This window comes from Etheostoma spectabile, chromosome 6 (assembly GCF_008692095.1).
Source record: "Etheostoma spectabile isolate EspeVRDwgs_2016 chromosome 6, UIUC_Espe_1.0, whole genome shotgun sequence".
NCBI lineage: Eukaryota > Metazoa > Chordata > Actinopteri > Perciformes > Percidae > Etheostoma > Etheostoma spectabile.
Genome location: NC_045738.1, coordinates 17,101,568 through 17,116,321, shown reverse-complemented (window position 1 = coordinate 17,116,321; position 14,754 = coordinate 17,101,568). Strand labels below are relative to the sequence as shown.

Below are 14,754 nucleotides of genomic sequence, written 5' to 3'. Positions count from 1 at the left end.
ATTGTTGTGTTTCTTTAGAAATAAATATGAATGAATGGCAGTCAATGGCAATGGCAAACGGCAGGTGATGGCTTGTTAGCATCAAAATAGCGCCATAGAACCTCCACTTAAAGGGGAGGGGCTTACCTATTTTTTTTACAGTAGCCGCCGCCGAGCTGACGTGCACAAATGTGACGTCATGAGAGCGTTGTAACTACTCGCGTGTGTTGGTTGCGACACTAGTTGCAGTCTTCTCCTGAACAGATGTGGCGCTAATGAGCAAATGCTGCAGACTTTGCTATTTCTACAGACTACAGACGATTTGATTTGATGACCTACTTCGTCGGATCAAGTCTTTTGTTCACCATAAAAGAACGCCATATCTTATCTTAACCCAGTAAGTTTACAAGAGAGACTTGCAGTGACTCTGAGAGTCCTGACATCCGGTTTTCCACTCGTCCATGCTTCCGCATTGTCGCACACCGATGAAGAAAGTAGAGTGGTACGCGCCCTCTGATCAGGCACTCAAAATCCTGGCGCACCCGAGAGATCTACATCATTTTGACGTCACATTTGCGCGCGCAACGTCGGGTGCGGCTACCATACCGGACGCTTTAGTCCTTGCCGCAGCAACCGCGGGTTCGGTTCTGGCCTGCGGCCCTTTGCTGCATGTCGTTCCCCCTCACTCTCCCCTTTTATGTCTAACCTGTCATATCAAATAAAAGGCCGGAAAAAGCCACAAAAAAGACTGTAAGGGAACTGTTCATTTTAATGTGGTTTGCATGTACTTTGACACGCTGTAGAACAAACAGGAACAGAAGATTTCAACTTCCCTTCATGTGCTTTATTTGTACACGACAAACACAATAAGCAGCAAACCTGAAACTGGGCCACAATATGGCAAAACATGGATTTTATTATATTATTAAAAAATAAAATGCACTCTTCTGTACAGTGAAAGAATCGTGTTAGACTATCTGTGCTAAGTCGATCATTTTGACACTGCATACATTTTTTCAAGCAAATTTAGAAATAGAAACAGGTGCCTAAACTAATGAGCCCTCAAATTCTTAAGGGAATAGTGCACCTGCACCTCTAAGCTCAAAAATGAACTTGTTATATTTGTTTGTTTAATTCAAATAAAAACTAAAGCGTAAAAAAAAACAATATTCCGTTTTATAGCGGGTTATTTGCTGGAATATTTCTTTCTAATTAGTGAGCTTTAGAGGTGTTGGTAGGTGGACTTTGTTGCCGTTGGACAGAGTCAGGCTAGTTGTTTCCAGTCTTTGAGCTAAGCTAAGCTAAAAATCTCATGGCTGTAGCTTTATATTATTAGAATACAGACAGGAGAGTGTAATGGCTCTTCTCATCTAAATCTTTGCCACAAAGCAAAAAAGTGCATTTGCCAAAATGTCAAACTATAGCTTTAACTGATGTGGTTTTAGCTCAGGTTTTCATTCAGTGTTGTTGTGCATGTGTAAAAAAATAAAAAAAATAAAGCTATGGTAAAAATACATTTTACTCCACCTTACAACTAGAGGAAAAACACATGGGGAAAAAGATAACGTGATCACACATCTGACATCGAAATGAATACATGTTACGCCTGGCAGGACTTGTTGGCTTTCATGATGAACCACAGTCCTGTGACAACTCCACTCAGGCCCAGGATCACACCAGCAACACACACGGCTGTCTCTACAACCTGCTGGTTTTTGGGTACTTCAACCTCTGTGGAAAACACACACAGATAGGAAGCAGAAAGAGAGTTTTACACATAGGATTTTTTTAAAGCTGAATCCAACCCTCACGAAAGCTACTTGTAGCCATATTGTGCCGATAATATCCTGCCAAATATCACTTACTGATATCAATTATTTAACAAAAGTCACCAAAGTTACCATTTATCACCTGAAGCCATTGAAAAGTCAAGTCAAAGTGTTTATTGTCATAGGCGCAGTTAAAAGCAAGTCTCCATGTACAATGAAATTCTTCCTTTGCCTACCTGTCTGAATGCCATTTACAAGGAAACACGAGGTATTAAGAATTAAATACAAGAAAATAATAAAGAGCACTATGTACAATATACGGACATTTCTGTGCAACATTCTTCTTCAATATTCTTGCATTCTACTACAGTTGAACATGACAAACATATTTAATAAAATGCTTTGAGCAAAAGATGCCGCCAGATTAAAAATGAAAAGACCACCAAAGTGGTTCAACAAGAATATGTGTACTGTACCAAATATCATGGAAAACCTGCCCAATATTTGTCAAAGCTTTTGCTAAAACTAAAAATGTCAACCTGGAGTTGACGCTACGAGGGAAGTCAGAGGATCACCAATCAGTAAGATTCATCCTCTGGATACCATAAATGTCTGCACAAAATTCCATTTCAATCCATCCAACAGTTGTAAAGATTTTTCAGTCTGGACCCGTAGTTCACAACGGCAAACTGGCACACAGACATTACCATCCTTATGGACCAGCTAGCATGGCCCATAAGGCACGCGTAGCATGTGCAGAGAAGATGTTCCAACACTACGCTTCTACTATAACCAATGAAACTGGCTACTGGTGTAGTGGTAGTGGAAATCCGTTCTAAAAGCGTAAGAATAGGACAGTCTTCTAGTTATATTTTTTAACGCAAGGTGTGTGCGGTCCTTTTAAAGGTACTTTATTGTCACATACATGTTGAAAAATCCCTCAAGGGAGCAGTGGGTAGCCATTTACAGTACCCGTGGACCAACTCAAGATCCGAGCCGGTACCTTGATCAAGGGCACTGACTCATGAACCTAGTACATGTTTTTTTATTTGTGGGGGAAACCGGAGCACCTGGAAAAAACCCACGCAGACATAGGGAGACCATACAAACTCCACAGAGAAAGGCCCGGAGAGAACTGGATTTGAATCCAGAACCTTCTTGTTGTGAAGCCACAGTGCTAACCATTGGGCCACCACTTTGCTTTCACACAGAAATGGTTCATAAAGTGTTTGTATTTTTTTTAGATGACACTACCAATATACAGGAAACGACTTGTCTATTAGAAAGTGGAAGGTAACGGACATCTGGTGGCGGAATTTCTGACGGCACCGGAGCAATCCCGGAAGTGGAATGTCGTGGATATAGACTCCATTTTGATTGACCTACCCCAGAACTTGGTGAGAGGCTCCCGCAGGCTGATATGGTCCACGCTGCAGGAGTAGATGTCGTTCTCCTGCGGAGTGAAGTCCAGGTAGGAGTAGGTGCAGAAGCTGAAGTCTCTGTTGGAGTAGTACTGAGTCTGACTGACCTGACTCTGGTCTACCAGCTGGCCATTCCTGGTCCAGGTGATGGTGACTGTAGGCGGATGGAAGTCGTTGACAAAGCAGATGAAGGTGTTGGGGACCTCCAGTTCCATCTCCTCCTTGGGGTAGATGACGGAAGTGGGACTGGCTGCAGATGGATGGATTGATGTTTGACAGAGAAAAAAAAGATAAAGTTACACATCGTGGCCCAATGTACAGTATAAGGACATCGCAACAAAACACCCATGCAACATTTTTATACATCTCATCATCACATACTGTAATTAATTCTTAACCCAGAGGATTGTCATTGATACACACCCCAGTGTCATGGAACGCTAATAAAACTCCCTAGTGCACAGCTACACAATAAACAGAAGTGGATGCTTTAACCTGCACTGACAATACAAGCCTGATTACACACCCAGCAAGGTTAATTGCACATCACAAAGATTAACTCATGTTTAACAACATGGCTTACTGTTGCTCCCATTACAGTATTTCACTGACTTGTCGTTCTTGTGATTAGGCTATATCTAGTTTTTTGGACAGATGAACCCAGCAGCATGACTGTTTACTGTCTGTCTGTTGTGTTCTTGGCATTTTACAGCTTTTATTTGCAGCTTCAGAGACTCAGACTGAGATCATCTGACCTCCGTCCTGGTTCAAGATTAAAGGCAGTGGTGGGAAGCAACATTTACTTAAGTACTGGACTAAAGGAGGATTTTGAGGTGCTTGCATCTTACTTATTTTCCATATTTCTATTTTAGGTATACTTTCTACTTCTACTATACTACATTTCGAAGGGAACTATTGTGCTTTGTACATTTTGACATTTATTTGACATGCAGCTGTAGTTACTAGTTACTTTGTAGATCAAGGTGTTACATAAAATAACATATGATAAGCTTAAAGAATTAAACACATTGTCAAATATTAAACCAGTGATTCCCAGCATTTTTTCTTACTTAAAAAGCAGAGTTGGAGCCCCTTGATATGTTTTAGATGTATTCAGATGTCAGCAGTTTCATCAAAGAGACATTTAGCCTCTGAACTACTGACATGGTTTCTTTTAAATAGATGTTTGTGGCACAAAGAGGCAAAAATTATCCACTATTTTCTAATTAAAAAAACAAAGATTAGATTGGCGGAAGTCCAAAAAATGATGAGAATTTGTATTGCAGAAATTAGTTTTCTTTCCCATTAATCATCTCCCTTAGGAGGGGGCCCGACCCAGTTTGGGAACTACTGAACTAAACTTTACATGAAGTAGTTAAAACTCACTCCACCTTGACCAGCTACACGAGTAAAATGCTATTTACACATTGATTCATCAGTATTGATTGAATAATGTCATGTAATGTCATGAATGTATATATCCGTCACAGGGGACACTATAATTACATTTTGCTTTACGTGGTTTACATTTACATGGTTCTTTTACTTAACTGAAAGATCTGAGTACTTCTTCCACCACTGACTCAATGTGACTATTAATCAGCCTTGCAAATTCACCAACATCCTTCTCATATAAGTATTCATATTAATGTTCCAGCTACTTCACCTATGGCCTCTGGAGGATGATTTTCTCCCTTTATGGCTCGTGGGATGTTGTACTTGCAGGTACCCAAGGACAAGAATGCGTCTTGGGGTAGTTCAGGATCAGGAATCCACTGCTCTGCAAACTCTGGCAGACGCTGAACTGTCTGAAAGGTGACTGGGTCAACATAGAGGAGCTGATCGCCGTCAAATTCAATATCATACTGGCCGTCACTTGACACATTCCTTTGACAGAAGGTCAGAAAACGAAGCAAGTGTTTACCTGAAAAAAATACATATTACAGACACATACATGTACACAATGTGTTCAATGTGCTGTTAAGTTGTTTTGTGACCAAATGTGGTGTTTATGCATATGAGACTTAAAACCAGACATAATCCAAGCTGCCACTACACTTCTGTTTCTGGCTCTATCAGCCACACTGGCAGGTAACCAACCCTGACGAGTTCTATTGGAAAGATGTAGCTGGCTGCAAATTAGTTCAATGGAAGAAAATGGTGACATTGTATAATGCAGAGGCAGAATATAAAGTATAAGAAAATTGTGGTTATAGTACATAACTGATCAAAATATGGTACTTCTTGCCCATTTGTAAAACCTACTGCAGCCTCAATGTTGAACTTACATTCCTTCATATTCATATCTGAAAACAAAATCTCTTTATGCCTCCTTATAATCATGAATAATGTTCTTTTGCAAAAACTCACCATGGCTCCATTTTGGAAGACAAATAACCAGCAGCACTGGGAATAGATTCATTGCCAATTGTTGCATTTCCGGTTCTCCAAAAAGAGCAAACTGAGCAGGTTTCAGCTGACACCAACGATCATCTGCTGAGAGAACGTCCTGACAACACAAACCAGTCAATGTTTCAGTGACAACAATGTCTCCACCTTGAAAACTATGAAGGAACATGTCACTCTGATTTTAGCACAAGTAACTGCTGCCATCTAGTGGAGGAAAATCCAAATCACAATATTTACACCTGTCTGGAGAAAACCTAAATTGGACACATCTTTTTCCCTTAAAATACAAAGTTTACTGCATGTATCTTGTATTTTTTAAGCTATGGAATGCCCTGTTAACTGTATGTCATATCATTCTTTATATTGCAAGGAAATATGTATTTGTGTAGCAGTTGAGTAGTTAAAAAGAACAATCACAAAAATGAGGGGTGGATCTCATCTTGATTGATCTGCAGATTTTTTTCTTTCTTACAATTTATCATTTCAGGAAAAAATTGCCCATCACTATTTACCATCCTCAAAGGTAAAGTCTTAAATGCTAGTTTTGTCCAAGTTAAAACAAATTCAAATTTTAAAAGAATATTTCAACAATTTTAGATACTAAAAACAAAAAGGATTCACATTTGAGAATGAAACACTGATCCCACATAGCCAGACAAAACTCTTTCTACAGAAGACAATATTTTAATAAACACACTTGTTAAATGAAAGGTATGCTTCGGAGAGGCAACCACCTGCTTGACCAGAGGCAGAGATGCTCAAGAGAACTCTTTTCAGGAAACAACAAAGACAGTTAACTGGAATGAGAAATTAACAGCATGTAAAAAAGGAAACAGAAGAACTGAAAATAAAACAAAGACTGAACAGCAGAAATACAATAGTTTGTGCAACAGCAAATACAGTTTAAGTATATACACAAGCATATATTCTTTACTGAACATTCAACAACAGTTTCAACTATGCATTGGTCTAGGAGGACTTTGTGGTCTCTTTATGGGAAACTTGTGGCGTTAGTCAGTAGTCAGTCAACACCATTTGTTTCAGTAAGTGCCGAACAGCTGAACGATTTCTTTTAGAAACCGTCACTGAGTTTCTAAGTGCTAGAGATGTCTTCAAAAAACAGTAATGCAATATTTCACATGTTGAGGAGAATAGAAATTAGAAACCTGCACTAATATCTGATAACATTCAGCAGCCTGTGTTCAGCTCTAATGAAATAGATGCACACTTCAATTGCAGTTTGATGTCATGAAGAGAAATATTGAGAACAATATCGAAGTTCAACAGTAAAGCGCTGTTTTAACAACACTGAAGACAGGACTTCAATTAGTGTCATATTTATAAGACCAACAGTCTTAAAATGGCTGGAGGCCTTCAGGAGAATAGTGAAGCCATCGAAATCAATACAAACAGAGAGAGTATGTTACTTAATCACAAACTTCGTAATTACAGTATGTTAAGCAATTTCTATACTGTACTTTGAACCCACTTTTTTTTCAAAAAAAAAAAACAAGAACTACAGTACATGCTGTAAAACAGACTGCATAAACTCGCAGCATAAAGCTCAATGTCAAACTGAGATTAAACTGCAACAATATAGTGTTTTCTCAAATAATCTAATTGTTATTAACAATCTGGATGATTAAGGCTGAGTCTAGGGGACAATCTAAAAATCCAAGCGTGGCAGAAGGCCAGATGTTAGAAAACCAAGGCTTGTGACCAAAATGGTTGCTGGTTCAAATTCCAGTAATGTCTGAGGAAATGTGGGTGAACAAAAACAAATAAATAAACACTTTCATTTCCTCACCACAGAGGACACAGCACAAGGCCAGCCAAAGCAGATTTGGAGTAAGGCTCATCTTTCCACTTTCTATTTTTATTACTCCGCTTCCCTCTTTGGGGGATCACCATAAAATTCTTCTTTATAAAAGAAACATACATTTGTACAAGTATTTACAAAAAGGGAGAGGAGGGGGAAACCAAGGCATTAAGTGTTTGGGTTCTACGATTATCCACAGAGACGTTTCACATCCCTCCATCCCACATTCCAAACATTTTTCGGAGTCCACTCGGAGTGTTTTTCGCCATGGTATCTAATATCTCAGCCCACTACTTTTTCAGGGTGTGTTGTGTCCTGGGCCAGCCCAAGTCCCTGAGTTGTCAGTGTTTTCTCTCTCAGCCAGTGCTAAGGAGCTCAACCAGAGTCTGAATCACTGGTGTCTGAGGAAGAGGACGAGGACGAGGAGGAAGATGAGTCGGAGCTGGAGCTGCTGCCGCTAAGACGCGAGGGCTGGGTTTGAGTCTCCACAGTGCTGGGCTTCTCCACTGAGAACACAATAAGAGTACGTAAGTAAATACGGATAGAGCCAGGTAGAGACTAAAAGTAAGGGAACTATTAATGCACCCTGTAAAATATTTTATAAGATACAGATAATAATGAAGTTTACATCTACATAGGGTGCATGAGAAAACATGCACATACAGAAGAAGAATGTGTGGGCTCACCTTTCGGTTTCGTAGGCTTCTTGACAGAATTGAGTTGCCCGCTGACGTCTTGCAGCCTCTTCTCCAGCTCCCTCCTCTTCTCCAGAGTCAGCTCCTCTTTAGACTTTGCAACACTGCCTTTCTTTCCTGCTGCAACTGAAAAGATGACAATGTTGTTGGAATTAATAACCCTGGCAGTACATTGGTTTAGTGTAGCTTGTATAGTCATTAGTGTGGGAAATTCATGCCTCATGCTGTGACCAAGCATTTCACAACCTGTCATTGATTAAAGCTTCATGCAAAGAGCACTGTGTTGCCATGGTGTACACACTACCTTAGCATAATTCATAAACCTTCCTCATCACTGTATTGACCTAAAGGAGCTTATCAGGCAGTGTTTACTCAAGAGGAAAACTAACCCTTCAGTCACTGAGACACACGGAGGGGGGAGATGAATAAAGTGTGTATTGTATCAAAGTGCATTAACTGGCTCAGAAAACCGCATTGCATGGCTGTCAATTTAGTGTACTCGGCTCCCTGTCTGTTTGTCAGACATTGCCTTCTTCTTATTACCGCTGCAATGGTTCTACCGATGTCCTCTGTGACGAGTTATCGACTGGCTTACTGCTGTGCCTAATGAGGCTGCTTTGAGTCGCTTGAGGGTGGGGGAACTAAAACTTCTATATTGTGTTGCAACGATGCAGCTAACTAATCAGAGAAAATCGTTTTGGATGCAAAACTCTGCTATTGATTAAGTCTGCCCCAAACACTGGCCTAGAAGACAGCTGCACCACATGCTGAATATCAATTAACTGTTCCTGTACGACAACATCTATCTATCTATCTATCTATCTATCTATCGTAATGCTAATAACTCATCAATGAGTGCAAAGCTACATACAAGACATTATTAAACCAAATAATGCTGGTATTTGCTTAGCGAATGTTTCATTTACCTTGTTCCCCGTAAGGCTTACGGGGCTTCTTCCTCAGACAGGTCATGACGTAGCGCTCCAGCTCTTTCAGTGTCGATGGCTTGAGTGTTTCAAAGTCAATCTCAATCTCCTCGGGGTTGGTATCCCTCAGGGAAGGCTCCCTGGACTGAATGATGTGGACCACACGACCCAGCTTCTCCCCCGGCAGCTTGTTGATGTCGAGGCTCAGCTGGCGCTTCTCATCGTATGACATGGGCACGATCTCCTCCTCTTCCTCAGAGTCGTAGTGTGGCAGCATGGAAGTGGGCGGTGGAGGGTAGAACGGCTTCTTTGTGACCCTGCAGAATCAAGAGCAAGCCATACAGTCATGAAAAAGCTCATTATTATCCCCTGCTTCGTATTCTAAATAAGTAATTACCAATACCAGATTATGTCTATGTTACTGTGTATTGTAAAGCTTTAAAAACTCCACATTGACGTGTAGATGAGATGCAGTGGGATGGTAATTTGATGCTGTGGGCTATTATTTTACTACTAACTTGCTGTTCTTGTTACTCTTCTTCCCCTGGCTCTTCTTGGGCTGGGAGCCTGCTCTGGCAGACTTGGTTTTCAGGATCTTGCCGGGCATTTTCCATTCCTCAGAGCCAGCTCTGCTTCTGACAACTCGACTTCGCTTTTCCAGCTTCTTTTTTTTCTTCTTCTCTTTTTTGTCCTTCTTCTCCTTCTTCTTCTTGGGCTTGACGATGGGCCCTTGGGAGAGGGCAGCCAGCTGCTCGTGCACGGCTCGGAGCTGTTTAGAACATTTTAATTTAAAAACACTGATCACTCTGAAAACCATCTTTGTTTGCACATGAAATTTGTTGCGATGAAGAGACCTGGATAAATAAAAGCACTAGAGGACTTACTTGCGTGCACACCTGGTCCTGTAACTCAGCCAAGCGATGTGCTCGCTCTTCCTCGCTGTCGGAGTTCGGGCTGCTCTCGCTCTCTTCACTCTCACTGCTGGGCTCACTCTCGGAGGTGGAGGAAGATGAGGACGAGGAGGAGGAAGAAGAGGAGGACGAGGATGTCTGATGGCCACTCATTGACATGGCTGTGCGATCCATATGTGGTTCGTCTGGCATCTTGGCAAAACGGAATTCAAACACATCCTGGGGCACAAAAGAAAAGAAAAACAGTAAGAAACAGTGATGGGAATAAAACGGTTTACTGTCCCAAAAAAAGAGTTTCCCCACAGTCTGCTGCCTTTTCATTTCGGTCTGATCATCTGTGAAGTAGAATAGGACAGAAGGGCTCACCTGCAGCTTCCGTGCCATGCCCACAACATCATGGTCAGGTGGGTTGTACTTGTAGCAGTTAGAGAACATGAGTCGGACGTCGCTAGCAAACTGTTGAGCGTCCCTGTATTCACGACAGTCCATCTTCCTCTGATGGAGAGATCGCAAATGACAATTTTAGACCTCAAGACTTTTAAATCCATGTTTTTATATTTCTTGATGAATGACACTTTACATTTTACAATACACTGCAGTTTTTCAGCCCCAATGCTTGCTTCTGTGTTCGACATCACACTGTTACTGTACATTTAAAAAAGGACATTCTAACATTAAGAGATCTTAAACAACACATCTGTGATCAGTAACACAGTAGGAGCTATACTGATTGTCTATTACTCTTTCCACAAGTGAAAAGCATACGAGAAATTACCTTGATGGTGCTGAGGTCCATGGGGCACTTAATGATGTCATGATAGTCGTGAAGTCCCAGTGTAGCTGCGTCCACAGGCGTGTAGAAAGGCCAGGCGTACGCAGCATGTTTCTTTGACAACATGTCCTTCAGCAGCCCACTACAATACCTCAGCTGAGGGCTTAGTTTGCCCTTTCTCAAGGGCTGAGCCTGGACAGAATCAGGCAAGTCCTTCTTGGGGGGTTTAATGGGGCGTCCGCTGCCCACTCTGCGTCCACTGCCTGCCATCATTGGCTGGAGCAGGACGGGACCTCCAGGGCTCCTAACCAGGCCCATTCCAGGTTGGTTCTCCAAGCCCATGGCCCCCATGGAGGAGATGGAGTGCATGGAGGTGTCGTGGACCTGGCCGCCATGGCCTCCCTTCCCCAAGCCCACCATGTGTGTAGCTCCCGACATGCCCACGGTCAGGCCCATGGTGGAGGGGGTGGTGGTGTCTGCCTTACGTTTCACACCTTTTTTCTTAAAAGAAATATTGTGATCTCAATATTGTGGCTTTATTCCAATCATTATAATGCTTTCGACAAAAAAATGAAAAATGCTGAATATACAAAAATATTTTGCAATGTTTCTGGAATGAGGTACTTAAAATCTGCCTACTTAAAAACCCTGCAAACAAATTCAGCTAATTATCATTATACGTATTGGTTTTGTTTGTATACCTTGGTTGTGGGCTGTGTCGGGGGCAGGCCCATGATGTTGGCTGGAGGCAGGCTTTTGGTCAGTACAGCCTGGGGAGAGTTGGCCAGCATGGAATCCCCAGTGTCGGAGGAAGAAGGGGAGTAGGCTGACTGGGACACCGCTGGCACCTGCTGAGCCCTCGCTGGTGAGAGAAACATTTTCAACTTTAGTGATAGGATTCAGCTACAGAATGACAGGTGACATTACACTTTTCTGTTGTTTTTGTAGTCAAAAGGTTTCTTGTGATAATAGCTGTAAGCTTAAACATCTACTGAAACAACTTGCAAATTCTGTAAGACTTTGTCACTAACTCACAGTTAGATTTGCGACCTCTTCCCTTGCTGTTCTTGCTTCGAGGAGCTGGAGGAGGCAGCTCAATTTCATCCTGGGGCATCTGGGCCACCTTTTGGAGAAAGATCTTCTCTAAGGACTGAGCCATCAGCACAATGTCGTCCGTCGGCTAGCCAAGAAAACAATTCATGAAAACATTAGCAACAATGCAAAGAAGCCATAACAGTAAATTTCCCTTCACTTCGTGTTTTAGTGATTAGCGGATTAATTCATGTGCGGACTGATAAAAACATCATTACATTAAATACCAAAAGTTTGCTTTCAAAATGCTTGAAACTCGTTTTAGGGTTGGTCATTGCTTCTGATAGTTTACAAATGAAATGAATAACAAAAGTAAAAACATTGATATATGGATAAAACTGATGGTGAAAATGATTGTTGGTGTCACTCCTAGATGCTAAGACAGAACCAACGTTTTGGGGATTTCGAGATCAATCACTAATCTGTTGCGTGATTATTGTAAGTATACAACATTGTGTTTACATTTTCAAAGCAGTTGTCTGATTTGTAAAAAATAATTTGGCAACGAATCCCTAAATCTTCAGAGGCAGCACCATGTTCCTCAACAGTTGGATACTGTAATAATTTGTTTCCTTGTCAACTCTACATTTTTCATTTTCCCTCTTGCCTTAAGAGATGTGCTGTAGATACAGTATATGCAGGCCAGCATGTGTTCTGTTATTACATAGGATAGCATCCCAGATAGAATCTCAGACAAGTTTCTGTTTGCAAAGTGTTACATGACCCTTTTCTCATGGGACATAATGAAAAGGTGTAAAATTGCCCTCTCTCAAATCCTCAAGAAATTCCCTGGGTCTGCACCTGGGTCAATACAAAAAAAACAGATGGCAAAAGTACTCCCTTACAGTCCTATAGGTACAGAGAATTGTGTTAGAAAATACTCTGGTAAAGTAGAAGTACTGATTTAACTTCTTTACTAAAGTAAAAGTAACAAAGGACAGGCTTGGAAATTTACTTAAAGTATAAAAGTAAAAGTAGCCTTGAAAATGACAAAGCTCCCTGGACCAGACACATGTTACCAGAGAGCAAGCTGAGAAACTACAGTGGACATGGAAAAAAGGCTCTTTGTGCCACTGGCTATATTTTAAATGGATGTCAGCTAATAGGCCTAAAACATCTACCATACACATTGCATAGGAATATATATGCTAGCGAATAATAACAATAAACCCACTTTTAATTACATTATCTTAATGCAGTGTAACTACTTCAACATGTAAATAAAGCACCTAAAAAACAAACGTGTAATGCAAGAGCTTTCAACAGTCACCATAATATCAACAGCCATGTGCAACCAGACCAATACAACAACAGGCTCAAATGAACTGACAACATTAGTTATACAACTTACAGTTCTCAAGGACTCACACACACAATCTCAACTGATTATCCTCCGGACAGCTAGTCTTTTTTTCTTTTCCCTCACTTTTTTCTCCGTGTGGTGTGCACGCCCGCTTGCGGGGAGAGGGGCGTGTCCACACTGTTCTGACATGCACTCACAATCACTCCCGATATACGACTTAAAACTAAAGTAACAAGCCAAATTTGAAAAATCTAAGGAGTAGAAAGTACCGATATTCATGTTAAAATCTAAGAAGTAAAAAGTCGCCACAAAAATAAATAATAAAGTAAAAATATAAAGTACAGTAACGAAGTATTTGTACTACGTTATATCCCATCTGTGAAAAAAACTAATGGGTTTGGTAGGGCAGTTAACAACAAAAACTTGGTACTTATCTACATTTGGACATGTCCCCCAATGGCTTTGAGCTTTACATAACCCTGTGTTATCCCTGCCGTGAGTAAGGTCTTATTGTCATCTTATTAAGGAAAGAATAACAGAATTAAAAAAACAGACAAAAACATGATGGATAAAGATCTGCTTTTTACCTTTTAACCTACCTTGTTGTAGATGTAGCAGTTGGTGAACATTGTGTTGAAGTCCTGAATGCACTCACTTGCACTGCGGTAGAAGTTATTCTCTAGACGCTTTTTGATGGTCCCCATGTCCATGGGTTGTTTGATAATTTTATGGTAATCCTAAAAAAGGACAGAGTGTTACACAGCAATCTGAAACACATGGCATGAAAGTCCCTCTGTTGATGCTGCTGTATTTAGCTTACCGGTAGGTTAAGCCTGTAGGCATCCACAGGCTCATGGAATGGCCAGGCAAAGTGATGCCTCCACAGTGTCTTCATCAGGGTCCTCTGGAGGTACTGCAGCTGGTTGGTCATGCGGCCTGGCCGGCTAGGATCCTTCACTGGGGGCTGTGGCGGGACGGGGGGACCCTGGGGCATCGTGAGCGGCAGAGACGGGCTCTCAAAGTCCTCATACAACAAGGAGGGCTTGCGAATGCGTTTGCCTGAACTACTGTGTTGGTCCATCCCGCCACTGGACAGCCCAACTAGGGAGCTGGAGGGAAGGACAGAGGAAAAGATAAGATGAAATGATAAGCAATAACTAGACAATTCCACAAGAAATTTGGACCGTGTGCCTACTGCTTGGTGCACATCCCAACACTGGCTAACAGCAAATCTGCAGTTTGACAAGGCATACAGTAAAGACTCTCCATAACAGGAGGACGAGTTTGTGTTTGGTTATTTAGAATTTGAGAAACTATTCGAACTTTAAAACATTCCACAACTTTCATACATTCAGGGAAGTATTCAACTTTCAAATCACATTAATACTTTTTAAAATATTCAACCTTGGGCAGCCAGATGGCTCAGTTGGTAGAGCGGGCGCCCATTTAGAGAAGTTTACTCCTCGACGCAGCAGGCCAGGGTTTGACTCCGACCTGCGGCCCTTTGCTGCATGTCATACTCTCTCACCCCTCTAATTTCTTCAGCTGTCTTCTCAATTAAGGCCTAAAAATGCCCCCCTAAATAAATAAATAAATAAATAAATAAATAAATAAATAATCAAAAAATATTCAACCTTCTTTGAAAGAAAGAAAGAAAG

General features: G+C 41.3%; 2 protein-coding genes across 5 annotated transcripts in view; both read right to left on the bottom strand.

Moving 5' to 3' along the window:
* Nucleotides 1–5,740, bottom strand: part of LOC116690892 (H-2 class II histocompatibility antigen, I-E alpha chain) — a 10,990-nt gene extending 5,250 nt beyond the window's left edge. The window contains exons 1-4 of one of the 3 annotated variants that reach the window (XM_032518116.1): nt 5,540–5,740; nt 4,836–5,093; nt 3,135–3,419; nt 1,563–1,710 (exon numbers count right to left, since the gene is read on the bottom strand). In XM_032518116.1, the coding sequence (XP_032374007.1) occupies nt 1,580–1,710; nt 3,135–3,419; nt 4,836–5,093; nt 5,540–5,606 (741 nt within the window). In that variant the 5' untranslated portion in view covers nt 5,607–5,740 and the 3' untranslated portion in view covers nt 1,563–1,579. Of the gene's footprint in view, nt 1–735; nt 1,711–3,134; nt 3,420–4,835; nt 5,094–5,539 lie in introns of those variants that run through there. The other 2 variants (XM_032518115.1, XM_032518117.1) reach the window with 2 other exon arrangements.
* Nucleotides 5,741–6,344: 604 nt separating this feature from the next.
* brd2b (bromodomain containing 2b) overlaps nt 6,345–14,754 on the bottom strand; it is an 11,951-nt gene continuing 3,541 nt past the window's right edge. Inside the window, exons 2-12 of one of the 2 annotated variants that reach the window (XM_032518099.1) lie at nt 13,917–14,205; nt 13,696–13,833; nt 11,737–11,881; nt 11,403–11,563; nt 10,705–11,202; nt 10,296–10,424; nt 9,903–10,148; nt 9,537–9,787; nt 9,019–9,335; nt 8,084–8,218; nt 6,345–7,903 (exon numbers count right to left, since the gene is read on the bottom strand). In XM_032518099.1, the coding sequence (XP_032373990.1) occupies nt 7,773–7,903; nt 8,084–8,218; nt 9,019–9,335; nt 9,537–9,787; nt 9,903–10,148; nt 10,296–10,424; nt 10,705–11,202; nt 11,403–11,563; nt 11,737–11,881; nt 13,696–13,833; nt 13,917–14,205 (2,440 nt within the window). In that variant the 3' untranslated portion in view covers nt 6,345–7,772. Of the gene's footprint in view, nt 7,904–8,083; nt 8,219–9,018; nt 9,336–9,536; nt 9,788–9,902; nt 10,149–10,295; nt 10,425–10,704; nt 11,203–11,402; nt 11,564–11,736; nt 11,882–13,683; nt 13,834–13,916; nt 14,206–14,754 lie in introns of those variants that run through there. The other variant, XM_032518100.1, reaches the window with a different exon arrangement.